Raw genomic sequence first — 27808 nt, forward strand, 5'->3', positions numbered from 1 at the left:
TCTGAGAGTTGTGGTAGATTGGTCAGAAGTCACAATCTTGGTTGAAGGTCATTACAAAGTAGGGCTGGGCGATATGGCTGAAAACTGTATCGCGATATAAGTGTTTTATATCGATTAATATTGATATTTTTGATCTATATGTATCTATATTTTTTAAACGTAACCTTCCATTTGATTATAATCCCCTCAGCTATTAAGGCAGAAGGGAAAGGAAGTGTCAACACAACCATGGAAAAGACTTCACATTGAACACTTATCAAAAATATTTTAAAATTAAGGTGCAAAAATAAGGAATACATAAGAAATGCTTAACAGAATTCAACTGCCGGACAACGAGATGGCACAACCAAAACTTGATAGCTGATACTCTTACCTGATTGGCTGTTAGAGTGTCATTCCCACTGATCAGTGATTACTGTGATTAACATCCCGTTTCTTCCGACAATTTTTTTTTTTTTTTATTGATACCAATTAAATGTCTATCACGATACATATTAATATCATTTTATCGCCCAGCCCTTTTACAAAGGAGATTGATGGTTCATACACACCAAAGTCATCATGTCTTTATGGGCACCATCATGATGGCACAGAAAAGGGTCTCTTACAGACTGTTGATTAATTAAACTGAAAGGTGTGTCTCAAATGTTTGTTGTCAATATAATGGTTGGTATATAGGAGGCATTTAATCTAATCTACAATGACTTCAACATTGTACAAATGTCCAGTCAAACTGTATATGTCTACTCTTGTGTCTTCAGGGTTCTCTCCCAGCATGGTTTACAAAACTAGGTCTTCCACCACTAGGTTGCTTGTGTTTTTGTGCAAGTAAAATAAAAGTTGTAGTATCTGTTGCTGAGGTGACTCACATGATAACAAAATACAAGTGATAACAAATAAGAAAAGCCTGAAGCATGTTGTGACAGTTGCATACAAAGCTGATAACAAATATATACAACAGCCAAATGCGGATGAACAACATATCCTTAAAGGGCCAAGAGCTTTGGTTGTTTTGAATCCACCATTGTCAATAATAAAAGAGGCCTTCCTCCTCTCATACAAAGGAATCCCCCTACTACCTGCTTAATCTGTCCTGCTATCTCCTCCGCACTCTCGACACTGGAAGACACAGAAAACCTTCTGGCAATGGTATGTTTAGATGAAAGAGCTAAAATTCTGAAACAACCTCAGTGAACTGCAGATCTTGCTTCATGCTGGTTTCTCAGGGGCTGCAGCGGTACTCAGTTGTAATACACTTTTCCACCATGACATTATCAGACAAACAAAAGAAGTCTGGCACTAAAGTCATGGAGAAGTTTCTTCAATCCATCCATCCATTTTCTACCGCTTGTCACTCTCGGGGTGGCTGACGTCTATCCCAGCTGCACTCGGGTGGAAGGCAGGGTACACCCTGGACAAGTGGCCACTTCACCGCAGGGCCCACACACATAGAAAGACTAGCATTCGCACTCATATTCACAAACAAAAGCGCAAAAAATGTGACTAAAGTGGTGAAGCTCAATTTTCATTTGCACTTTAATTTTATTGACAGTCAAGTTCAAGGGGAACTGCACTTTTTTGGAATTTGAGAAACAAAAACACATGTCTTTTTTTTGTTAGGATTCTAAAGATAAAAAAAACACTTGCAAAATGCGGCTAATGGGAGTCATCATTGTAGCCTTCAAAGTCCTCTAAAACAACTTCAAAACCCTCCACCAATGTTTTATATACACGCTGCAAGTATATATATATATATATATATATATATATATATATATATATATATATATATATATATATATATGTGTGTGTAAAGTAGTAACAGACAGGTAATAACAATATGTATAATATTTACTGTATTTTGGTAATTACCGGAACTTTTACTCAGCGCATTTATTTCCGTTCCCATAGCAACACACTTTCGACTTCCGGCAACAAATTTGTTCCTACTTTCAGAAACAAATAGGTGTGTGTTCTAATCATGGCAGACGACAAAGCTAATATTTTTGGACAAACGAGGATTCACAACCTTATCTTTTTGAACCTGAATATACAGAGGACGAACTGCTGCTTCTAGAAGCGAGCACGGAGAGGCTAAAACATTGGAGCAGATGGAAGCCGAGAGAGTAAGGTCGGCGTGACTTGACGCAGTAAATGTGGAACTGGGAGCCAAGCTATGCAAACATAAAAAGCGTGCTTATCGAAAATCAACTGGAAAAAAACGTCACCGGCCAGGCTAGCTTACGCAGCTAATGTTGACACACTATACCGGCAGATGCTTCTGCTTCGTCTTAAACTTGCTAAAAGTAAATTGTAGAATATAAATCGTGCATCTCTCACCTGGTAGTAGACAAATGTGGCCATGGACCGACAGGCTGGTCGACTTTGACATGGCAAAAAAGACACAAAAAGATGCTAGTTGCGGCAACTTTTTTAACCCTTTGTGGGGATTGTGATTGATTCTTCATCTCAACGGGATTATGTGAGCGTCCCGTCGGTCGGCATCCCAGCGAGAGTTGAAATATTAAAGTAAGTGTTAGTTTTATTACGGTTTAATATGGTTAATTTGTATGTTTAGCACCGAGCAATGCTGCTGATGCTATAGTGTGTCAATAAAGCTGCATCCGTTTAGTACTCGGCTTCAAAAACTTATTGCTCACCCTCTTTGTTTTCGGGCTCATAAATTTAAAGTTGTGGATCATATTTTTCCCTAAAGTAATCGTTGTTGGCTCTCACGAAGTCTGCTTGATTAGCATTGTTGTTGATGGGAAAGGGATCTGTAGTTCCTCCCGCTATGTCATGCGATCACGTGACTGGCTTGCTCACTATCTTCTCTAAACGGCTTAGGAATCTCCGTGAGATAAATACTATTTTGATCATATCTATTTACTCGCAAACTTTGGAAATCTTTTGGTGTCATAAATCAGATATATATGATAATAGCTTCAATGTAGACGCAAATTGTTTTTCCCATTATACTGGTACTTTAAGTAATAATTCAATAAAAATCACTTAAGCTAACATCACGAAGTTGTAATTTGTGCTCATTTTGGTGTGTGTCTGGTCAACATTAGGTTTTTATTTTGGATTTCTATATGAACTAGTGCAAATAACACTGCAGTGATGCGCTACACAAATGCTACATCCTCAGGGGAAAGTTTTTTTTTTTTTTATAAGTTATGTCTTAAAATACATACATATGAAGGTGCATCCCATTTTCTACTAGACTCTCCTACTAACCAGGACATTTGTAAGAGAAACAAAAAAACAAAAAAAACAATACACACAGCTTATACTGTAGCTCATTTAAATCTTAGTGATCAGAGCACGGTGAACTAGTCAGGTTACATTACAGGACGCCCTGCCCCCTGGGTAGCTGCTTGATAGTACCCATTGTTGCAGAGAACATCTTTGATAATATGAAAGTGTCAAGTGAAGGGAGCAGAAGAAGAAAGGTAAGTGCTTACCTCATGCAAATTTAACTCTTTGACCTTTTCCTTCTGAATGACCTGAAAGGCAAACCAGATGAATAAACATTATTTATGGCGACACTGTGTTGTCTGTAAAGAAACTTCATAAACGCTCAACAGTGAGGCACAAATATGCAGTTTATGGGCAATATAAATTATGTCATGAAACCAGTAATTAATCTCAGCACGGTTTGTTTGTGAATGTTTTAAGATACAAGCGCTCTTTTGGCTAATTAAGTTATTTCACTGAGTTTAAAAAAATTTGAGTTATGAGCCTCCCGACTGCTAGTTGGCGTCACAATTGTTGTAAGGTCTACCTCAAAACATCCGGTCTTACTCGCTATCATTAGCTTCTAGCTAGAGATCAAAATATCTTTGTTTTTTAACCATTGGTAAGGAGAAAGTGGGAGTGAAACACAGTGCTGAGAAGAAGGAGCTGAAGATATTCATTTAATGACATTTTTAAAAATCATTTAAAACATGACTGAACGTGTAGTTGACTTGGTGACGTAGTTCAAAGGTAGCACCGCCAGTCCGCACCATACTTAAGCAAATATGTTAAAATAATATCTAACCGGTGGACATTTATCTATGAAAATATGGAGAAGCTGCTGGCAAATGCTGTACATTATTATTACTTTACAAAACTACTGTAGTTGTTTGTAGTACACTCGATTGTATTGTTTTTTATTACAATATCACTTGCCTAAAGGTGTGTTTTTCTTTTTAAAAGGCATATTACATGTTAAAATTGTGGAGATTAAATAGATTTCACTTCATTCTAATGGGCAACGTTAGTAGAATGGCCGTGCCAGCAATCGGAGGGTTGCTGGTTACTGGGGTTCAATCCCCACCTTCTACCATCCTAGTCATGTCCGTTGTGTCCTTGGGCAAGACACTTCACCCCTTGCTCCTGATGGCTGCTGGTTAGTGCCTTGCATGGCAGCTACCGCCATCAGTGTGTGAATGTGTGTGTGAATGGGTGAATGTGGAAATACTGTCAAAGCGCTTTGAGTACCTTGAAGGTAGAAAAGCGCCATACAAGTATAACCCATTTATCATTTATGTGTTTTAAGTTACGAGCTCACGTCATAGAACCATGTAAGATCGCAAGTTGAGTTGCTACTGTAATTTTTTTCTTTGCCATTCGAGTCATACATTTTGCCACCACTGTCCCAGAATACAAATAGAAATGTTCCACCGTTTCTATTTTTTGTTGAAAAAACGCAGAAACTGCAAATTTAACTCAGAGTCTCATCTGTTTAATCTTAAAGTTGCTTAAAAAAAAGAAAACAAATCTTAAAATTGTTCCACAGTTTTAATTTTTTTGTTAAAAACGCAGAAACTGCAAATTTAACTCAAATATGCCTTTATGAATGTGACACTTGTAATAATTTCAGGGAACGGAACCTAATTGTCTGTTGCACATCGCTCGTCAACGCAGTATTTTTATACTCAACATGTTTTATGTTACCTCAAGTTGTTTAATGTAAGTGCAATTTGTATGTTTCTTAATACTTGTTATTTGCGTGGGTACCGGGACAAGAATCCCAAAGACTCCTTGAACCCTTGAGTTAACATTTGGTGCAGTTCTGTGCTCTACTGAACGCTAGTCTAGTTTTGTATGGCGAATACATCTGCTGTGTGTACTGTTTACAAAGGACTAGAGTGCTTACTTGTTTGTATGCATAGAGCTCTTTGTGTGCCTGGTGTCGTAACCTGGGGAGACGTAAAGACAAAGCATCTTCTCTATTAGTAAGTGACCGCCACATTCTGCACATCATTACAAAAGCATTTAGACATCCTGGGGAAAAGGACAGAAAAGCAGACTTGAATGCCCTTTCGCTGTCAAATACTTGCCTCGTGGCACTCAATGTGTTGTTGTGACACCGGAAGATGATGAAATAAAAAGGCAATCAGTAACATCACATTGGTGCTACATTTTGTCCAAGCTCTCACAATCGTGAGAGGGTAAGCAGTGCAGGCACTTTAGGTTGTTTGTGTTGGCTTTGTACTGCATGACTACATTTGTGATCATGAGACTCAGCCGTGAATTAGTATAACTCGATTAAAGAATTACAGATTAAGTAAAACTATAACTGTTTGTAACGGTACAAGTACAAGTAGCATTCTTTAACAACAAACAGAATTGATCTTTTTAGTAGAAAAAACAACAACAACTCAGTTACTAAAGTTCCTTTAGTCAAATTTAAGAAAAAAACAATAGCTGAATCCACAATGAACCCACAGTTTTGCTCGGGACTCGTGATGTGGTGCTTCGTAAACATAGTCAAATGGAATCAGCTGATTGAGGAGAGAACAGGTCATCTAGGCTATGAGAGTGACAACAAACATGGAGGACAAGGGGAAGAACGGGCGGAAGAGATAGGAGAAATTCATAGGTTTGTAAGATTTACCTCCATTACAAGTAACCTTAACCTCTCGCAGCAGAGTGAGAGGGATCTGTAAAACAAGCAGCACAGTCTAGGAGAGAAACTGACATTTAAAAAAAAAAAAAAAAAAAAAAAAAAAAAGGTCAGCAGGTAAAGATGCAGACACTCCCAATGGTAAGGGTCATGGTCAAGTGTGCAAGGGTGAGAGAGTTGCCTTTCTCCAGATGCACATTTTACCAAAGTTTCAATACTGACAAATAATTTGATAGTTTGAGGGACTGATACTAAAAAAATCTAGGGTGTCTGTATTCATACACCAAGCAGTAAAGTTCAGTTTGGTTGCATAAAGAGTCATAAAGAGGCACCAAAAGAGCACGGCTGTTGAGTAGTTGACGGCATATCCACAATAAATGTGACATGAATACAAATCGTTGCCTGTCAACAATGTGTGTCATTCTTTCTTATCTTAGTCATACTAGTTCAACAGTATTGTACTGCTATGATTTCCCACTATTCAGGTAGTTTACACAGCTGTCGCTAACCCGCATACACACTATGCCCGAGTCGAAAATGTGAGCTAAACTTACTGCTTGGTAAATTACTAGTTCCATATTTCAACTTGTTATCAACCCTTTTATGTTAATGTGAGGTGTAGACTTAGCGAAGTGCGTGTGTTGTAGAACAAAGCACATCGGTGCTGAAGTAGAACGGAAATAATTTGCGGGAGCCGTTGTAAATGCACTGACTTTATACTGCCACCGGGGGCAGTGTCGTGTTCATTGGCAAACACGTTTTCACTTGTGTGACAATTCTGGGGGAAGAAGACCAATATATTTGTTATTTTGTAACAATTGTCCAATACATATCTTTCCAAAAAGGGCAATCCCATGTATTGAATTAAAAAAAAAAATGTGGCCACAATAAATATCATAAACCATTCTGTCAGTATACAAAAATTAATATAGGTAATACTGTATAGGGATGGGCACCGTTCACATTTTAACCAATACAGAGGTAACTCCTGGTACCTAAGTATCTGTACCGGTACTCAACAGTCCTAATTTCCGGTAGTTTTGTGTGGAGTAATAAAAATTGTTTTTGAAAATAAAATCTTATGTTTTTATTGTAATATTTAACAATGAGCTGATTATGATAACAGCTGTCCAGTTCTTATATCTTGTTTTACTATCAACATGAGGTGGCGACTTGTCCAGGGTGTACCCCGCCTTCCGCCCGAATGCAGCTGAGATAGGCTCCAGCACCCCCCCGCGACCCCAAAAGGGACAAGCGGTAGAAAATGGATGGATGGATGGATATTATCATTTGCAAGTATGACATCCATCCATCCATTTTCTACCGCTTATCCCTTTCGGGGTAGGGGGGGGGGGGGGGGGGGGGGGTGCTGGAGCCTATCTCAGCTACAATCGGGCGGAAGGCGGGGTACACCCTGGACAAGTCGCCACCTCATCGCAGGGTGCAAGTATGACATTAAGTTGCAAATACAGTTGTAAGACATTAGATGGGAGTAGTGTACAACTTATGGTGGGTTTTGTTTTGGTTGTGCCCTAAAAAGTGTTAATACTGTAAGTATTGTACTTATTACACACAAACTGTTTGATTGTGACAAGTATTTAAGCTGTAGTTCCCATTAACACATTTGGATGTGTTAAATTTGCCATGTTAAGTCGCTAATGCTAATTAGTAACATGTCAATAGCAAAACCAATGTCTATTAGCATCAAGCTACCACATTTTCAGAAAAGTAGAGCCTTATTTTACTAACTTTGGAGCGTTTTTTTTAGTAAATTTCTTTACTGCCATTGAAAATTGCACAATTACCTAAACGTAGTTTTGCCGAGTCTGCTCTCAGTGCTACTGGAGTGATCACCAAGTGCCGCAATGCTGAGTCATATGGACCGTAATTTTGCACCGTTGAAATTTACGTGAGGACCGGCTGTATTCGGGCGGGGGCCAAAAATTACCTGATTCGGTACCCATCCCTAACTGTATAGAACCATTCTTTAGTGCATCTGTACAGGGCCAGTAACTTTGGGAGACTGCATCTTTAGAAGCCTTTAAACGGAGCAAACGTGCTCTGCTATTTACTTGTAGTAACTTAGATTTAAGATATTTTGTATTAAATCATGGTACTGCATCAAAGTCGTGTTTTTGGCAAAATTAGAACAGGATGACTAAACCTACTTACCATCTGTGCTGCAAGATACTGTCGTGCTTTCTGTGATTGTTTCAGGATTAGTAAAATCCTGCCTTGGTGTGTAAAAGATGCTTTGACTGGATGAACTTAAGTCATGTAAACACACAAATTAAATGTAAGCATATGTCAAGTGGTTGCTTACAGTGCTGCCACTGTGAGTAACCACATCCTCAGTAAAGAAAGTAGCTATAATCAACCCTAAAAGTTGCTAGACGATGTCATCGCCTCACTTGCATAATTAATTTCAATGAATGCTGTGGACAACAGGATTAGTCTGAGCAACTAGACAGGACAGATTAAAAAAAATTCCATGTGTCAAATTGTGGACGCTGGCGGGCCGGATCCATAGAATTGGGACCCCTGGTTTAACAGTGATTTTTGTTTTTGTAACAGCCTAAGCAGCAGCACAGTTATAGTATAAACTAGGGATGTCCGATAATGGCTTTTTTGCCGATATCAGATATTCCGATATCCAACTCTTAATTACCGATACCGATATCAACCGATACCGATTTATTCAGTCGTGGAATTAACACATTATTATGCCTAATTTGGACAACCAGGTATGGTGAAGATAAGGTCCTTTTCAAAAAAATTAATACAATAAAATAAGATAAATAAATTAAAAACATTTTCTTGAATAAAAAAGAAAGTAAAACATTATAAAAACAGTTACATAGAAACTAGTAATTAATGAAAATGAGTAAAATTAACTGTTAAAAGGTTAGTACTATTATCAATCAAATCTATAAGTGGACCAGCAGCACGCACAATCATGTGTGCTTACGGACTGTATCCCTTGCAGACTGTATTGATATATATTGATATATAATGTAGGAACCAGAATATTAATAACAGAAAGAAACAACCCTTTTGTGTTAATGAGTGTAAATGGGGGAGGGAAGTTTTTTGGGTTAATTAGTGCATCTTACAATTAGTGCACCGATGGTGCACTAATTGTAAGTGTATCTTGTGTTTTTATGTTGATTTAATTAAAAAAAAAAAAAAAAAAAAAAAAAAAAAAAAAAAACTGATACCGATAACAAAAAAACGATGCTGATAATTTCCGATATTACATTTTAAAGCATTTATCGGCCGATATTATCAGACATCTCTAGTATAAACACATATTTCTGAATGAATTAGTCATCTTTGTTAGCACATGCCTACAAATATCTAAATATTTAAAGAAGATTGATAAATTAGAGCCAGTAAATAGGTTTATGCTTCATAATCTGACAAATGATGACTAGTCAACTATCAAAATAGTCTTCACTTGCAGCCCTACTTTGCACATACGCGTGGGAGTGTGCGTCTCCTCTCTGCAGCTGGGACTGCTGTGCTCGGCTACGGTCAACCTGATTTGTTGCTCGTTGCTTTTCAGCAAATAAAGTCGCTAAAAAGGAGTTGGAATGTCGCCAGAGTTGGCAAGAAAGTTGCCAAGTTGGCAACACTAGCTGCTTATGCCCTCGTTCCACTACACTGTACTGGCGCAAAACGTCTGAGATCTACTTGCCTCCAATCAGGGTGGTCAAAACATTACGCCACGGTAAATATAAATTTATTTGAGGGGAGATTGAGGGCGGCAAGGAAACCGACCACCGCAGCAACATGGAGACTGTGGAGCATAATGCCACATGGTGTGTTTATTGTTGTCATTACTAGTGACATTGGCAAGTCTGTTCGACCATAAAGGGAACAGCAGTGGGGGGAAAAATACTGTATTAGTTTAGTAAATTGCAGTGGATATCAATCAATCAATGTTTATTTATATAGCCCTAAATCACAAGTGTCTCAAAGAGCTGCACAAGCCACAACGACATCCTCGGTACAGAGCCCATAATGGGCATGAGTAGATTATCATAATGGAAGCAATCATTTTGTATATTAACATGATTTTACTTTAAATTCTGGTTATCTTATCATCATTCAAACACACTTCTCCAAACTGTGCTGTTGAAATAATTTGCACCCTTGTGATTGGACTTCAAGCAGAATAAATACAAACATTTTGAACAATGAACGCATGTCTCGTCTTTTGCAATAGCTTTCTGAAATGAAGGTTTTCATTACGAGCAGGTGGACTGCATGCTTTTCAAAACGAGACAATAATAACAGTCAAATAATGAGTTTGTATAGGTAAGTCAGTATGATTTCTATTCAACTGTTAAGGCCAACAAAACCTAGATCACAATGAATCGCTCCAAGAAAAATTAATGTTGCAATATTTGTGCAGGTGGCTGACCTTGCGGTCGCTAATGTTATCTGCTTTGCAATATTTGCTCACCTACTGTACAAAGACCTTTAGTGAGTATTTCTACAAACCATTGTGCCTGGTGTAACTAGACCCCAGAGTGTGCTGGTACAGGCTAAAACTATCACATAAGACATATATTTATAGATATCATTTGGGGGGGAAAAGCTCAATTATGATGGAAGAAAGCCCAATATGAGAGTTTTAGTAGCCAAAGAATGAGGCATATTGCTGAGACAAATCATTATGTAGCTAAATGGCGTCATGGTGCTTACCTTATTAAGTAACAGCAGAAGAGGAGGCTTAGGATGAAGACAAAGATAGCCGTCCCAAACACAACAATGTAGATATTAAGGGGCAGGTTCTGAAACCCTATATTTGGCATCCTGAAACTGTAGTGAGGAAAATCAGGGCTCATGGATAGTCTGCAACGACAGAAGGAGAGAGAAATGACATGAATGAGGCACAGGACGATACACAGACTGGCCCAGAAGTACATAAACAAGCCAAAGTAAAAAGCAGAAGTGACAGGTTAGTTTATTTTCAGCTTGTGGGTTTACTTTTGGTTTTGAAAATACTGTAACACGGAAACTGAGTGCATTATGTAAGTATCACTTTTACAATACTGTATTGTGAAACTGAAATGATCTTTGATCTATTAACAGCCAAGGAGATTAGATTGGCCATGCACTGAGAAAAAAAGTCAAATTAGTAATATTAGCTTTTTTCCCCCAAATAGGGTGAAATCAATATGGCATGGTTTAGTTCGGTGTTTCTTAACCATAGAGCAAGTGCCCATTGTTGGGCCGCGAGTGCCGCCTAGAGGGCCGCCAAAAATATATATTTCTCAGCTGTGGTTTGTGTGGGCTCAAGTGGTACGCCATTGTAATACACCAGGGGTCGGGAACCTTTTTGGCTGAGAGAGCCATGAAAGCCAAATATTTTTAAATGTATTTCCGTGAGAGCCGTATAATATTTTTTTTAACACTGAATACAACTAAATGAGTGCATTTTTAAGTAGGACCGACATGTTTTAGATTATAATAAGTCTCTTATTATTTTTAATAACATTGTTATTCTGAAGCTAACCAATAATAAATACAATACGTCTTACCATTAATGCGACTTCTTGAACAGGTGCGGTAGAAAAACGGATGGAAGGATTAAAATGCATGAGAATGTTTTATATTTTGAACGTTAAATTTAACACTGTGATTACCAGTGGAATTATTCATTACTTATCGTGCTAAGATTTATCTGAGAGCCAGATGCAGTCATCAAAAGAGCCACAGGTTCCCTACCTCTGTAATACACAGTCTGGAGCTTAAGTCATACAGAAGTTTCTTAAGCGCAAAAAATATGACTAAAGTGATGAAGCTATATTTTAATTTGCACTTACATTTTATTGACATTATAGCAAAGAAACATACTCACTATTGATTTAGTTCATTTATTTCAGCACTATATAATTGTATGTAAATCATTTGTTGTCAATTATTTATAAGTCCCTTTTTATGCAGTATATTTGGTTAGCCTGACCTAAGTCTAAGGTTTATGTGTTAAATAAATAATAATCTTTGTGATTAACACCAGTGTTGGGACTAACGCGTTACAAAGTAACTGTAACGCCGTTAGTTTCGGCGGTAACTAGTAATCTAACGCGTTATTTTTTTATATTCAGTAACTCAGTTACCGTTACTACATGATGCGTTACTGCGTTATTTTACGTTACTTTTTATGTAGTATAAAGTGTGTTTTATCGGAGCGCTGCGTTCTGATTCTTCTTGTGTCACAAGCCGGAGAAGAGAGAGAGACATGCGCTCTGTGTGGGTGTGTCTGAGTGTGAGTGTGGGGAGCGAGGGGGGGGCGTGTCTGATCATGGCGGAGCCAGAAGTCGAGTTTGCTAACATGGAGATATTTTCACTACTTTTCTTTTGTCGAGCACAAAGAAAATAACATTTTAGTTAAATGTAAATTGTGCTTTGGATCAAAGATGCCATCTACTGCCCAAAACAGCAATTCAAATCTGCTGAAACAAGCTACATAGCAACATGCTTCGACGAAGCTAGTAAAGAGAGACAGAGACTCTGATGCCACTTCACCTCCACCACCACCACCATTCACCGCTGAAGGTACACACTCTGTCAATCAATGTTCCCTCTAATTGTTCATGTGTGAGCAAACGCAAAAACTCCCTGAGCATTGAGTGGAGTCCATGTGAGCAACTTTAGACGTGCACACTGTGGCTACACCAGCAGCACACCTGTCCCAAACCTCACTAAATAACAACTTACATCTCCATCCATCCATCCATCCATTTCCTACCGCTTGTCCCTTTCGGGGTCGCTGGAGCCTATCTCAGCTGCATTCGGGCGGAAGGCAGGGTACACCCTGGACAAGTCCCCACCTCATCACAGGGCCAACACAGATAGACAGACAACATTCTCTTATTATTATAATCAAATGACAGCAGTCATTTCCATTTCTAATATAAGTGTTTAGGCCCACTTATAATGACAATAACAAAAAATATTGTTTTTCATGAACTGTGTACTTGTATTGTTTGTCTGGGTGGAGGTCCTGCTTTGGAAATAATTTGTACCCCTTTCAGACATTGCATTTAGTTCCCATTAAAACATTCACATGTTGCACAATGAGATGTAAGCAGGGGATCATGTGTACATTCCTGCAACTTCCTGTTTGTAAAAAATATATTTTTATTAGTATTTATTTAATATACTAACAGCATTTAATGATTAATATTTATAAATTAAGATTCCTAATAAATGACACTAGAATAAGCACACATTTGATTGGTAAATCATAGTGTAACGACCTGGAATGACACTTTATGTGTGGTGTTGGAGTTGTCCGACTTTTTGTGTGGCTGTAAACGCATCACTGGCTAAGTGCCATATGTGCAGGTGTTGGCGCACGTGAGAGATCGAGCGGCTGCTGTTGATATAACAAAGTTGCTTTTGGTCTGGTTTGTACTGCAGAAAATGACCAGTTTTGCTAGATATAATTTTTTTTACTAATGTTTTGGTGATGTGTTTATGGCCGACAGTAAAGAGTTTTGCTCAGTAAAGTGATGGATGGAATTCATGTCCTCAAAGCGTCTCGACAGACGTTACAATATTTGAACAATGATGACGAAAACGGTTTTCTCTGTCGTGTCCGTGTCGTGTCGAAAATTGTTATGCGCTTATTTTTTTATATGATTTTGTGCATGGCATAGATTTGCTGTGCGCAGAGGACGCTTGAGCAGTGCGCAATTGCACATGCGCGCTCCTGAGAGGGAACGTTGCTGTCAATTCTCTTATATACTCTTTCATTCTAGACTTCTAGAGTGTTTGATTATCACATCACTCTAAATGTATAGACTATAAAGTTCACAAACATAAAGAGGGATCCTAGTGGGCCAGGCCAATCTTTCCTTATCTCTAAACTAAAACTGGGGAAATGTGTAGTGTTCTGGGTTTCAGACATGATTTTGTATAAGAATTACTTGAGGAAGAAAATGCCTGGTTAGACTTTGTGTATGTAGTGTGTGCCTTTCTTGGTTTACATCTATGCTGTTATTATGCTGTTTGTTACTTATGTATGTTATGTTGCAGCTATTTAAAATAGTTTTGTCAATTTGTTCTGGCCAGAAACAAATTGGCCTTTGTAACATATCTTTGTCTTTGTGTGTTGTATGTAGACCACATGGCTTAGCAGAGTTGAGTGATGCAAATGCATGTCAAGTTGATCAACAGATTGTATTATTCTCCACTACAATAACAGTACTGAAATGAAGGCTAAAAGGGCATTAATTGGAGCTTTAAAAAAAAAAGAAAAAAGAAGTAACTATAGTTACTTTTCACAGTAACGCATTACTTTTTGGTGTAAGTAACTGAGTTAGTAACTGAGTTACTTTTGAAATGAAGTAACTAGTAACTGTAACTAGTTACTGCTTTTCAGTAACTAACCCAACACTGATTAACACATGGTTTCATATCATTTACCAACGTCGTAAACAGTAGGTAGGTTAGAAATGATTATTGAATACAATTGATTATCAAGAGTAATATTACTAATTCAGTGTTAATATTTGAGTGGGCCCCCAGGCCCCTCTGTAGTTAAAAAAGTTGGGCAATGGGGTCAAAGAAGTTAAGAACCCCTGGTTTAATTGTTTCAGAAATGCTGAAAGAGGCTGTTTGCGATTTTTACGCAAGTGTTGTAAGCATTATACTCCATTCTCTTCCGGTTTTTAGCACAGATTGACGTACAATTACGTTGTTCGCTTGTAACACACACACACACACACACACACACACACACACACACACACACACACACACACACACACACACACACACACACACACACACACACACACACACACACACACACACACACACACACACACACACACACACACACACAAACACACGATTTGTGTGTGGTTATCTAATGATAGCAATTTACCTGAATTAAGCTACTATCCATCCATCCATTTTCTACCGCTTATTCCCTTCGGGGTCGCGGGGGGCGCTGGAGCCTATCTCAGCTACAAAAATTTATTTAATTTTGTCTCTTCTCGTCGTCTTTTACTGATAGTTTATTTACACCGTATTTATTGTTTCCATGTTGACACTAGGAGTGAGAAGAAATATCGATATGGCATTATATCGCAATACATTTTTTAACGATACAATATCGATTAATTGAATTTTTTGGGGGGGAAAAATTTAAGTTGTGTTTTGGGCTGATTGAACCTCAGGGACGAGTGGTGAGGAAGAAGTCAACAGTGGAACCTAGATTTACGAACGCCTCCATTTGTGAACTTTTCGATTTACGAACCTTTAGATCGCGCCAAATGTGCCTCTGCGTGCAAACAAGGTCTCTGTGTACAAACACTGCAGTCATTTATTGTGTCCTGCTGGCGGACATTTTTTAGACAGATTAATAACTGAGGCAGCTTTGTACCACAGCCAGTTTTTAATTGTGATGAGAACTGACTTTTCTGGAAAAATATGCCAAAGCCGACTTGTTTCATAGCGGAGAAGACTACATCTTGTTCAGCGGCGCTTCTTCCAAGGCACGCATACTCGGCTACTTCCACCGGCACTCTACCCACTCTCCATCAGTCTGCTCGTTTCACTCCTCTCGTGAGTGTCAGTCCACAGGCGGACCGTTGCCGATAATATACGGTAAGTGGATTTTACTTTTTAGAATGTTTATTATCCTCTTAAAGCCCAAGCTGTTTGTTTACATGCTTTTTTTTTTTTATTTCTCTTTGCTATTTGGGCTTATTGGACCCTAATTAGAATAAAAACTAAAAATAATATTTTGATATGATGTACTTAGTCCATAAGTACACAAACGTGTACTTCATGTGTAGTGACATGCTAATTTTCATTATTATTATTTTATTTTTACACTTTTTTTTTCTCAAAATTCCATTGTATGTTGTACTCTTCTGACACCATCAGATAGCAGTATAAGTGTCCACATAAGTGGCATAAGACCCCAATTCAGTAGTGTACACAATTTTGGAAATAAGAGCTAAAAGGTGCTGTCCACGCATGTGGCCACTAAGGCCTTTAGAGGATTTATTGTAGCAATATGGTTGTTAAAGTTCAGGATTTATGTAATTTCTGATCGTTTGTGAGGGCACCAAAAAGACTTGTGTGTCAGAGCAGCGCATAGCAGCGCATACAGAACAGTTCAGCTTGTTATTGTTGTTTTAGCTTGTTAATAAAGAGACAGTTAATTCATCACCTCCTTGTTATGTTTGTTTGATTTTGATTTACAGTACTGTATAGCACTTGATATTGTGTTCAAAGTGTACAAACCTTAACTAAAACAGCAACTTTTGTTGAGGCTGGAACCAATTGTTCATATTTACATTGTTTCTTATGGAGAAATTAGCTTTAATACACCAACTTTTAGATTTACGAACCTTGTTCGAGAACCAATTAAGTTTGTAAATCGAGGTTCCTCTGTATAAGGAATGTTTTACATTTAAGTGGCAAGCAACAAATGCTACTTCCGGTTTGAGTTAGATCAAGATGTCATTACACAGTAAAAGTAGTATGATAATAATAATAATAATAGATTTTATTTGTAAAAAGCACTTTGCATTGAGTAAACAACCTCAAAGTGCTACAGTGTATTAAAAAAATAAAATTAAAAATTAAAAAATTAAATAAAAAGATAATAAAAAATTTAAAAAAATAAAAACTAGAACAGCCAAATAGCTAAAACTAGTATGCTGCTTCCGGTTTAAAGTTCAAACCGTGATTTCACAATAAAAGTAGGTGTAATGAAGATAATAGTTAAGGAAACAATGAGACGTGATGCAACAGTCATCCTGACCTGTCTTGTGCTTTTTGTTGTTGACAGAAACCCCCCAGTGCTTAAATGCACAATACAAAATAACTGTGTTGCACTTGAAAGAGCTCTGATGTCTGACCTATTTGTGTACCTGCAACATAATTTGGTTTATCTAGGTCAGGGGTGCTCACACTTTTTCTGCAGGCGAGCTACTTTTCAATTGATCAAGTCGTGGGGATCTACCTCATTCATATATATAATTTATATTTACTTATTTATGAAATATATGTTTTTGTTAACAAGTTAAAGGTGTTTAATGATAATGCAAGCATGTTTAACACATATAGTTAATATTGTTAATAAATTAAAGGTGTTTAATGATAATACAAGAATGTTCAATACATATAGTTAATATTGTTAATAAATTAAAGGTTTTTAATGATAATACAAGTATGTTTAACACATATAGTTAATATTGTTAATAAGTTAAAGGTGTTTAAAGATAATGCAAGCATGTTTAACACATATAGTTAATATTGTTAACAAGTTAAAGGTGTTTAAAGATAATACAAGCATGTTTAACACATATAGATTCCTTTCTTTCATGAAGACAAGAATATAAGTTGGTGTATTACCTGATTCTGATGACTTTTGTATTGATTGGAATCAGACAGTGGTGCTGATAAAGTCCGCATTTTCGAATGGAGGAGAAAAAAAGTCCTCCTTTCTGTCCAATACCACATGAAAGTGGTTGGTTTTTGGCATCTTATTTATCCAGCTTCCGTACTCCTTTGTATACACTTTACAAGAAATACATTGTCGGCAAACTCCGTAGCTTGCTAGCTTGTGCACGCCAGCTTTCTGAGACTCTTATTTTGTTAGCGCAACTGTGCAACTGTGCAGTCGGTCTTTGGAGTTTTGACGACAGGTACGGCGCCAGAGTCTGTTGAAATAAAGTGTTTCTCGCCTTCCAGTCGGTAATTTTAATGAGCTGGCAGCAGCCAGCGTCATCTCAGAAGACCCTCGGGTGCCGTGAATGTCAATCAAGTGACGAAAGTGACGTCATAGTGAAGATTTATGATCGCTCATTTTTAGGACTATTTTTTTAATGCCTGTGATGCTGGCTGGTGATCGACTGACACACCCTCCGAGATCGACCGGTAGCTCGCGATCGACGTAATGAGCACCTCTGATCTAGGTCATTCATTATTAAATGTATAATTTTTTCCTTGTCTATTCTTAATTCTACCATCAAAAATATTTTATACCTAGGGGTTTGTCCCTAGATATAACATATTTATAACACATCTCTAAAGACATAATGATACACAATATTGGGTTGATGTCTTTTTTAGGAGCTTTGGACCGAAAATATTCAACAGCTGCAGCCCTAAATACCGACCAAATTCTGTCGGTCCTACCAAGTACTGATTCACATAAAATCAAACGGTACCATATTTCGATACCTTTGTTGCAAGTGACGTCACGTCTGGTTGCAGTCTTGGCTTAAGCACTTGGCAGGTAAACAAACACTCAAAGGGGACTCCCCCGGAATGCCTCTTAGTAATGTTGCATTTCTCCATGCCAACAAAGCAAGTAAACCTGATTAAAAGTGATCCAAAGTACAGTAAGGCTTCAGTTTAAAAAAAAAAAAATGCTAGCTTGATGCTCAGTTACATTGTATAGACCATAGATGTAAAACAGCAATAGTAATTCTACTTGGCGATTTCAACACCACCAAATGTTGTAATCTAAACCAAAACTAAGAAGCACGTTACAATCAAACACCTGGTGTGTAATACATACAATACTAAGGGCCTGATTCCAAATATATTATACAGCACCTGCAATGTGATTAATCAACACTCATCCCCGTTTTGCAAGCACTATTTTGCCTTTGATTTACCACGTCTAAAAAGTATGTGCAAACCGTGGTAAATGGATTATACTTGTATAACACTTTTCTACCTTAGCGCTTTGACACTATTTCCACATTCACACACTGATGGCTGGAGCTGCCGCGCAAGGCCCTCACCACCACCCATCAGATGCAAGAGTGAGGTGTTTTTCCCCAACGACACAATGGACCTGGGATCGAACCTGGAACCCTCAAGTTGCTGGCACGGCTGCTCCACCACCTGAGCCACGTCGTACCCAAGAGAGAGTTGTGTTCGTGCTGCAAAGACAGACGATGGACAGAGAGTCCTCTTCCTTGCGTGTGTGTGTGTGTGTGTCAATTTTGTCAACATATTTAGACGGTTAGAAATCAAAAAAAAATATTAGAGACATCGTCGATTCAGCAATATCCTTTTATAATGTTGGAGCTGATAGATGACTTAAGGAGCTGATTAAAACACATTTAATTAATGCGTTTTGGTGTCATTTAATAATATTTTTAATGACGTGCATTTTTTCACATAGAATATATTTTACAAACACATATCCTATAAAACTTCTTAAAGTATGCTTTTTTTGTGTTTTGAGCACCGTAGTGCACCCTCCCTCACATGCACCTTCAGCGTTGTTAATACAGAAGCACTGCACGACTGCTTTTAAAATGCCATAAACAGTGGTACATGTCTCCTGCATGTTTGAAAACTCGACAGAACATCGCAGGTAGGAGGATGATAACATGAATGCGCAGTAAATTGAGTATCTCCGTTGTGATGTCCTGTATAGCAGTGTTTTTCAACCACTGTGCCGCGGTCGTGAGATACAGTCTGGTGTGCCGTGGGAGATTATGTAATTTCACCTATTTGGGGTAAAAATATTTTTTGCAAACAAGTAATTATAGTCTGCAAATAATGTGCCGTTGTTGAGTGTCTGTGCTGTCTAGAGCTCGGCAGCGTAACAATGTTATACTCTTCCATATCAGTAGGTAGCTAATTGCTTTGTAGATGGAACATGGTTTGTAACAAGGTATCTAATGCTAAAACCAAAAATAAACAAAAGGTGAGTGCCCCTAAGAAAAGGCATTGAAGCCTAGGGAACGAATCTAAATCAGAACTGGCTACAAAGTAAACAAAAACAGAATGCTGGACGACAGCAAAGACTTAAAGCGTGTTGAGCAAAGTACATCCGAACATGACATTACAATCAACAATGTCCCCACAAAGAAGGATAGCAACAACTGAAATATTCTTGTTTGCTAAAACAAAGCAGGTGCCGGGAATAGCGCTCAAGGAAGACATGAAACTGCTACCGGAAAATACCAACAAAGCAGGGTAAGTCACCAAAATAGGAGCGCAAGACAAGAACTAAAACACTACACACAGGAAAACAGCAAAAAACCCAAATAAGTCACGGCGGGATTGACAGGTCGTGACAGTACACCTACTTTGAGTCAAGAGCTATAGTGATGCATGGTTGGTTATGGTTTAAAGTCATACCCAACAATTGCGACAATTACTTTTTACTGTCAATATCGGTTGCTGAGTTTAATTTTTTAATGATTTCTGCTGGTGGTGTGCCTCCGGATTTTTTCAATGAATAAAATGTGCCTCAGCTCAAAAAAGGTTGAAAAACACGGCTGTATAGTACACGCAAAATCCTCATTATTTAAATAAGGTGGTCTGCACCACTTTTCAATTGCACACACAGACTTAGTAGATCGCACGCAACAAGCTCCGGATTTTATAGAGATTGCACACGCTGTCTAGCACGAGCCTCCGCGAGGTATTTAGATCTTAGTCAATCAGGCCCTTGTAGTATAAATGCTTTGTAGGGCTCAAAAAAGGACAAGACTGGCACATTCAGCTTAATGGCAAAGACTACTATCTGGCAATGGTAACACACCCTAGTCCAGAGGTGCTCATTACGTCGATCGCGAGCTACCGGTCGATCTCGGTGGGTGTGTCAGTCGATCACCAGCCAGGCATTAAAAAAATAGTCCTAAAAACGAGCGATCATAAATCTTCACTATGACGTCACTTTCGTCACTTGATTAACATTCACGGCACCCGAGGGTCTTCTGAGATGACGCTGGCTGCTGCCAGCTCATTAAAATTACCGACTGGAAGGCGAGAAACACTTTATTTCAACAGACTCTGGCGCCGTACCTGTCGTCAAAACTCCAAAGACCGACTGCACAGTTGCACAATAAAAGTGCTTCTTCATCCTGCCTGCGCTACCAAAATAAGAGTCTCAGAAAGCTGGCGTGCACAAGCTAGCAAGCTACGGAGTTTGCCGACAATGTATTTCTTGTAAAGTGTATACAAAGGAGTACGGAAGCTGGATAAATAAAATGCCAAAAACCAACCACTTTCATGTGGTATTGGGCAGAAAGGAGGACTTTTTTTCTCCTCCATTCGAAAATGCGGACGTTATCAGAACCACTGTCTGATTCCAATCAATGCAAGTCATCACAATCAGGTAATACACCAACTCATATTATTGTCTTCATGAAAGAAAGGAATCTATATGTGTTAAACATGCTTGTATTATCTCTAAACACTTTTAACTTATTAACAATATTAACTATATGTGTTAAACATGCTTGTATTATCTTTAAGCACCTTTAACTTATTAACAATATTAACTATATGTGTTAAACATGCTTGTATTATCTTTAAACACCTTTAACTTATTAACAATATTAACTATATGTGTTAAACATAATTGTATTATCTTTAAACACCTTTAACTTATTACCAATATTAACTATAAGTGTTAAACATGCTTGTATTATCTTTAAACACCTTTAACTTGTTAACAATATTAACTATGTGTTAAACATTCTTGTATTATCATTAAACACCTTTAATTTATTAACAATATTAACTATATGTGTCAAACATGCTTGTATTATCATTAAACACCTTTAACTTGTTAACAAAAACATATGTTTCATAAATAAGTAAATATAAATTATATATATGAATGAGGTAGATCCCCACGACTTGATCAATTGAAAAGTAGCTCGCCTGCAGAAAAAGTGTGAGCACCCCTGACCTAGATAAACCAAATTATGTTGCAGGTACACAAATAGGTCAGACATCAGAGCTCTTTCAAACTCCACACAGAAAGACCCGAACCCGGGGATCGAACCCAGAACCTTCGTATTGTGAGGCACATGCACTAACCCCTTGCAGCCCCGTGCTGTTCGCAAAGTCGATATGACACCTCCAAATGAGACTCACAAGTGTAAGAAAACAAGAAACAACAACTCGAAAGCACAGTTCTTATCAGATCAATGTTAAATGTTGAGAAAACAACATTTTATTATTGAACAATTAACATTTATTACATATCACCACACACAAAAGTATCGAAAATTGGTACCAGGACTTGGGAATCCATGCCATTTCATTTCAAATGATATCAAGTCCTTGCCAATACCCAGCACTAGTTGACACTTAGAATATTCAGTTTGCTTTCATTTTGTCACTCAAATGTTGTATATTTCCTGTGTGAAAAAAAGAGTAAGGTGTTGGAGGAAAAAAACCCACAATGAGCAACATGACACTGCATAGCCGTGCTGTGGGTCACAAACAACAAAGCATTCAGCAAAATACTTTATTTAAATGACAAAACAGGTAAGGTTATTTGATTAAGACTGTTACTGGTGCTTAAATTATCATATATCATACACACGGCTAAAAAAAAATGCCACCACATTATTCAAAGATGTTGGACAGGACAGCAGAGATAGTTTTGGGTTAAGAGGGTCTTGCACAATCAACCAAAGGGACATGACTGGACATGTCCACGCCTACTGAGGACTAATTTTGGAAACTAGAACCAATCCCCTTTAGCAAACATCATGATAGAAGGGAGGTTTTGTGGTGCTAAAACCTCAACTGTGACTTTCTTCATTGCAGATTGCCTGAGTTACAAATTAATAGAAGGGAGGAAAAAGATAAAACTGCAATAATATTAAGGCTGCAACTATTGACTATTTTGACAGTCGACTATTAACAGACTATCATAATGATAGTCGACTAATCAGATTAGAAAGTGTACACATTGTAGTTTGAGCATCAGCTTTTAAATTGAGTTTTAGATATTTTAAGCATGTGCTTAAGAACAACAAAGATGACTAATTCATAAATATTTATTTATACTGTAACTTTGCTGCTCGTTCGGCTGTTATAAAACAAAAATAACCATTAAAAAGTTGTCCATCTAAAAGCAAGGGCAGGCAAAAGAAAGTATTTACACACACACACATACATAAACACACACACACATATATATATATATATATATATATATATATATATATATATATATATATACACACACACACATATATATACACACATACATATATATATGTATGTATATATACATACATACACATATATATACACATATATATATACACATCTTTACACATACATACATATGTATACACACATACATATACACACATATATATATTGTCTACGTCTAATTATATATACCGGTATATATATATATATATATATATATATATATACACACATCCATACATACATACACACACACACACACACACACACACACACACACACACATCCATCCATTTTCTACCGTTTATTCCCTTCGGGGTCGCTGGAGCCTATCTCACACATATACATACATATATACATAAGTATATATATACATATATACACACTCACACGTACGTACGTACATACATATATATATATATATATATATATATACATATATACACATACACACACACACTCATTTATGTGTATATACACATATACTGTATGTATATCTATACACATCCATCCATCCATCCATTTTCTACCGCTTATTCCCTTCGGGGTCGCTGGAGCCTATCTCAGCTACAATCGGGCGGAAGGCGGTGTACACCCTGGACAAGTCGCCACCTCATCGCAGGGCCAACACAGATAGACAGACATCATTCACACTCACATTCACACACTAGGGCCAATTTAGTGTTGCCAATCAACCTATCCTCAGGTGCATGTCTTTGGAGGTGGGAGGAAGCCGGAGTACCCGGAGGGAACCCACGCAGTCACGGGGAGAACATGCAAACTCCACACAGAAAGATCCCGAGCCTGGGATTGAACCCCAGACTACTCAGCACCTTCGTATTGTGAGGCAGACGCACTAACCCCTCTCCCACCGTGCTGCTATCTATACACATATATATATATATATATATATATATATATATATATATATATATATATATATATATATATATATATATACATATACATACTGTATATATACAGTACATATGTATAACAACTATTTAACTCATTCAAAAACAAGCATTTTGTGATGATATGTGCTGCACACAAGCATATTAATGATTATTAAATTACTCCTGGATTTTTAGCAATCTAATAGCCTCAATGTTTACAATTGTATCATTGATTAATTGTTAACATTTTAGCTACCGAATAGATTGTATGTTTAATCTTACGAAGCCAATGCATTGGTGTCTAATTTTTAGCCTCTGAGTGTGTGATTGATGTTTTTTTTTGTTGTGACTTTCTCCATTGCATTGCAAATTAATGATGATTTAAAAGTACTTAAATTGATTTCGACAGAGTCGCTGGAGGACTTTGAAAACTAGATTTAACTGTCTTTTTAGTCAGACAACTTCTTATCACACTTGTTAGCGAGCTAGCAAGGTACAAGCTTACTATCTTACCAAGTAGAGAACGCATCCGCCAGATGTCCTACATTCCCCCGCTTGAAATGCTCCCGCATTACAAATGTAGTGTCATAAAAACAAGATCTGCTTTGCAAAACGAGCAAGCTGTTCATGTTTTAACAAAAATATTTTCACCCGCGATGTTGTTCGAGTGGCTGCGCTGACTCGCGTTCCAACGGAAACACACGAGTGATGACATCAAGACTGTTGTCGGTGACAAATCTTATTGTCGGTATTTGTCGACAATGTCAACGAATCATTGCACCACTAATTAATAGTCCCGGTAACCCATGTTTCAAAGCTTCCGTCTGTTTTTAGAACACATATGTCAAACACACAACCTGGTATTGTAATACTTTTTAAAATACATCCATCCATCCATTTTGTACCGCTTGTCCCTCTCGAGGTTGCGGGGGAGCTGGAGCCTATCGATCCTAGTTTACAGATACAATGACCATAAACTACAGAGCACCTCAATTTTGTGATTTGTACTTTTGTCATGGTTTTGTTCCAAAGAACAAAAAATACCAGAGTTGACTAAATGTCAATGGATAGCTATGACAACTTTAGTCAACTTGTAAGAGAATAAAATCTATTTCACATTTACATTTAACCTTCAAGCATATCTGTCAAACCAATGCATGTTGCAGAACTCAAGACTTAATGCCAGTGTGCTGCCAGTGGAATGGGAGTGTAAACACACAAGAATGCCAGTAATGTTCTAGGGAAGTGTCACTGTGATCAGATTACTTGCCATATATAATTTTTAAGCCATGTCTGGAAAACTCGGTCAGTTTAGGAAAACAGTGCACAACGGCTGAATGTAAGTATTTTGATAGAGATTTGACTCAATGAGCTCTTTTAAAAACAAAACACCCTTAGTGAATCGGTGTAACCATGCAATGAGTGACATCATTCATAAAACATTGCTTTTTATTCAGGTGGAGAGACACGCATTGTAAAACCCAGTTGGCTTTATGTAGAGTATTTGGACAATCCTAGAGAGCAACAGCATCAACACTTTTTATGAGCCTTGTCAGAGTTTTCTTAACTTGTTTGCCCTACCTTCACGTCTTTTAGAAAAGCTTTGAGGCAAAAAAACCTCTAAACCGGTTTCACCCTTTGTAAGAGAGCCACTACGACCTCAATTTGCTTAACTGAACAAGGGGATGGGTTGATTGGCAACACTAAATTGGCCATAGCGTGTGAATGTGAGTGTGAATGTTGTCTGTCTATCTGTGTTGGTCCTGCGATGAGGTGGCGACTTGTCCAGGGTGTACCCCGCCTACCGCCCGAATGCAGCGGAGATAGGCTCCAGCACCCCCCACGACCCCAAAAGAGACAAGCGGTAGAAAAAAAATGGATGGATGGATGGATGGAACAAACAAAAGGTAAACCTATGAACTTTTGAGATTTAAGTATTCAACCTCTAAGACACGCCACAGATATTCAACCTGTAGATCAGCCAAAGAAATCCCAATGGAATATTTAGAAATGCCATGCCGCCAAGCTACGTAGTTCCGGTTGTCCAATCAAACAAACATCAGTCAAGCACTCTGCAACTGATTCCATGGTGCTGCTAATCACCAGTTTCTCTGCAGTTACACAACAGGAAAAACAGACATAACATTCCTGGTGTGACTCAGCTGGGAAAAGGGGGCTAACGCCTTGATGAGATATGGAATTTTTTTTCAGCATTCTACATTCATGATAAATTGACACAAGCAGCAAGAGATACTGCAAGGAGTATGGGTCACTATGATCGTTTTCAAGAGGTGGTAGTTAGTGTCAGGTCAGGTTAGACTTTGTATTATGAGGGTGCAACTCGGAGGTAGAAAACTGCATATATCAAGTCATCTAAAAATCAAACCTCCAAGCAGTAAACCACCCACAAGCCTGCTTTAAGGGTCATATTGTTGACACAATTCTACAGCAAGCAAAAATTCTGAGAGCTGATGAATGAAACAACTTACTTACCCTCAACATTCACAAATATTGACAGCTAAGCTGAAATATAAACACGTTGACATTAGGGCTGCAACTAACGATTAATTTCATAATCGATTAATCTGTCGATTATTACTACGATTAATCGATTAATAATCGGATAAAAGAGACAAACTACATTTCTATCCTTTCCAGTATTTTATTGAAAAAAACAGCATACTGGCGCCATGTTCTTTCAGCTTGCCAAATAAAACAAGGAACATGTCACAAAAATGCACACTTTTGACACCCCTGCTACAGATAATAAAAAATGAAATGTGATAAATCTATGGATAAAAAGCAGAGCTTGACGGCGCATGCTCATTTATCACAACTCTCTCTGTCTCTGCCCCTCTCTCACGAATGCTGCTGCACACACAATTTGTTGTGTTTTTAACCTTCTTAACCCTGAACGCACATTGAAAATACACGCAACCCTAACTCAAAATGCCGGACATTTGAGGCATTTAAGAAACACCGCTCGACAGCCCCGCAAAATAGGACATGCTAGCAGCTAACGGGCTACGATAGACTGACCATACGTCTTCTTTTCACCGGACATGTCCTCTTTTGCGGAGCTGTCAGGGCGGAGTTCCTTAAATGCCTCAAATGTCCGGCGTTTTGAGTATTGTTTACACAACGTGCAGTACGCTACTTAATATGTCCGTGTGGAAACTCATTCGGTACACCTCCGCACCGAAACGAAACCCCCGTACCGAAACGGTTCGAAAGAAATACACGTACCATTACACCCCTATTATTTTGATTATTGTTTCTCAGCTGTGTGTAAATGTTGCAGTTTATAAATAAAGGTTTCCAAAAAAAACCAAAAAAACAAAACGTATCCTCAGCGCATGCGCATAGCATAGATCCAACGAATCGATGACTAAATTAATCTCCAACTATTTTTATAATCGATTTTAATCGATTAGTTGTTGCAGCCCTAGTTGACATATATATTAGGGACAAGAAATCTGCGTTCAAAGAACTCCGGCTTATTAGTGATTCCCAGAGCCCAAAAAAAGTCTGCGGGCTGTAGAGCGTTTTCTATTCGGGCTCCAGCACTATGGAATGCCCTCCCGGTAACAGTTAGAGATGCTACCTCAGTAGAAACATTTAAGTCCCATCTCAAAACTCATTTGTATACTCTAGCCTTTGAATAGCCCCCCTTTTTTAGACCAGTTGATCTGCCGTTTCTTTTCTTTTCTCCTCTGCTCCCCCCTATTCCTTGTGGAAGGGGAGACACACAGATCCGGTGGCCATGGATGGGGTGCTGGCTGTCCGGGGTCGGGACCCGGGGTGGACCGCTCGCCTGTATATCGGTTGGGAACATCTCTGCGCTGCTGACCCGTCTCCGCTCGGGATGGTTTCCTGCTGACCCCACTGTGGACTGGACTCTTACTGTTATGCTGGATCCACTATGGACTGGACTCTCACAATATTATGTTAGACCCACTCGACATCCATTGCATTCGGTCTCCCTAGAGGGGGGGGTTACCCACATATGCGATCCTCTCCAAGGTTTCTCATAGTCATTCACATCCAC

At 38.2% G+C, this 27808-nt stretch overlaps 1 protein-coding gene across 5 annotated transcripts in view; it reads right to left on the reverse strand.

Moving 5' to 3' along the window:
• The window catches only part of rnf24 (ring finger protein 24), a 63708-nt gene that overhangs the window by 11998 nt on the left and 23902 nt on the right, over window positions 1–27808 (reverse strand). For all 5 annotated transcript variants that reach the window (XM_061984024.1, XM_061984020.1, XM_061984021.1 and 2 more), the window contains 3 exons: window positions 10607–10756; window positions 5147–5189; window positions 3468–3509 (listed from right to left, as the gene is read on the reverse strand). In XM_061984024.1, the coding sequence (XP_061840008.1) occupies window positions 3468–3509; window positions 5147–5189; window positions 10607–10749 (228 nt within the window). In that variant the 5' untranslated portion in view covers window positions 10750–10756. The remainder of the gene's footprint in view (window positions 1–3467; window positions 3510–5146; window positions 5190–10606; window positions 10757–27808) is intronic.

The sequence above is a fragment of the Nerophis lumbriciformis genome, linkage group LG25 (genome assembly GCF_033978685.3).
Source record: "Nerophis lumbriciformis linkage group LG25, RoL_Nlum_v2.1, whole genome shotgun sequence".
Lineage (NCBI taxonomy): Eukaryota > Metazoa > Chordata > Actinopteri > Syngnathiformes > Syngnathidae > Nerophis > Nerophis lumbriciformis.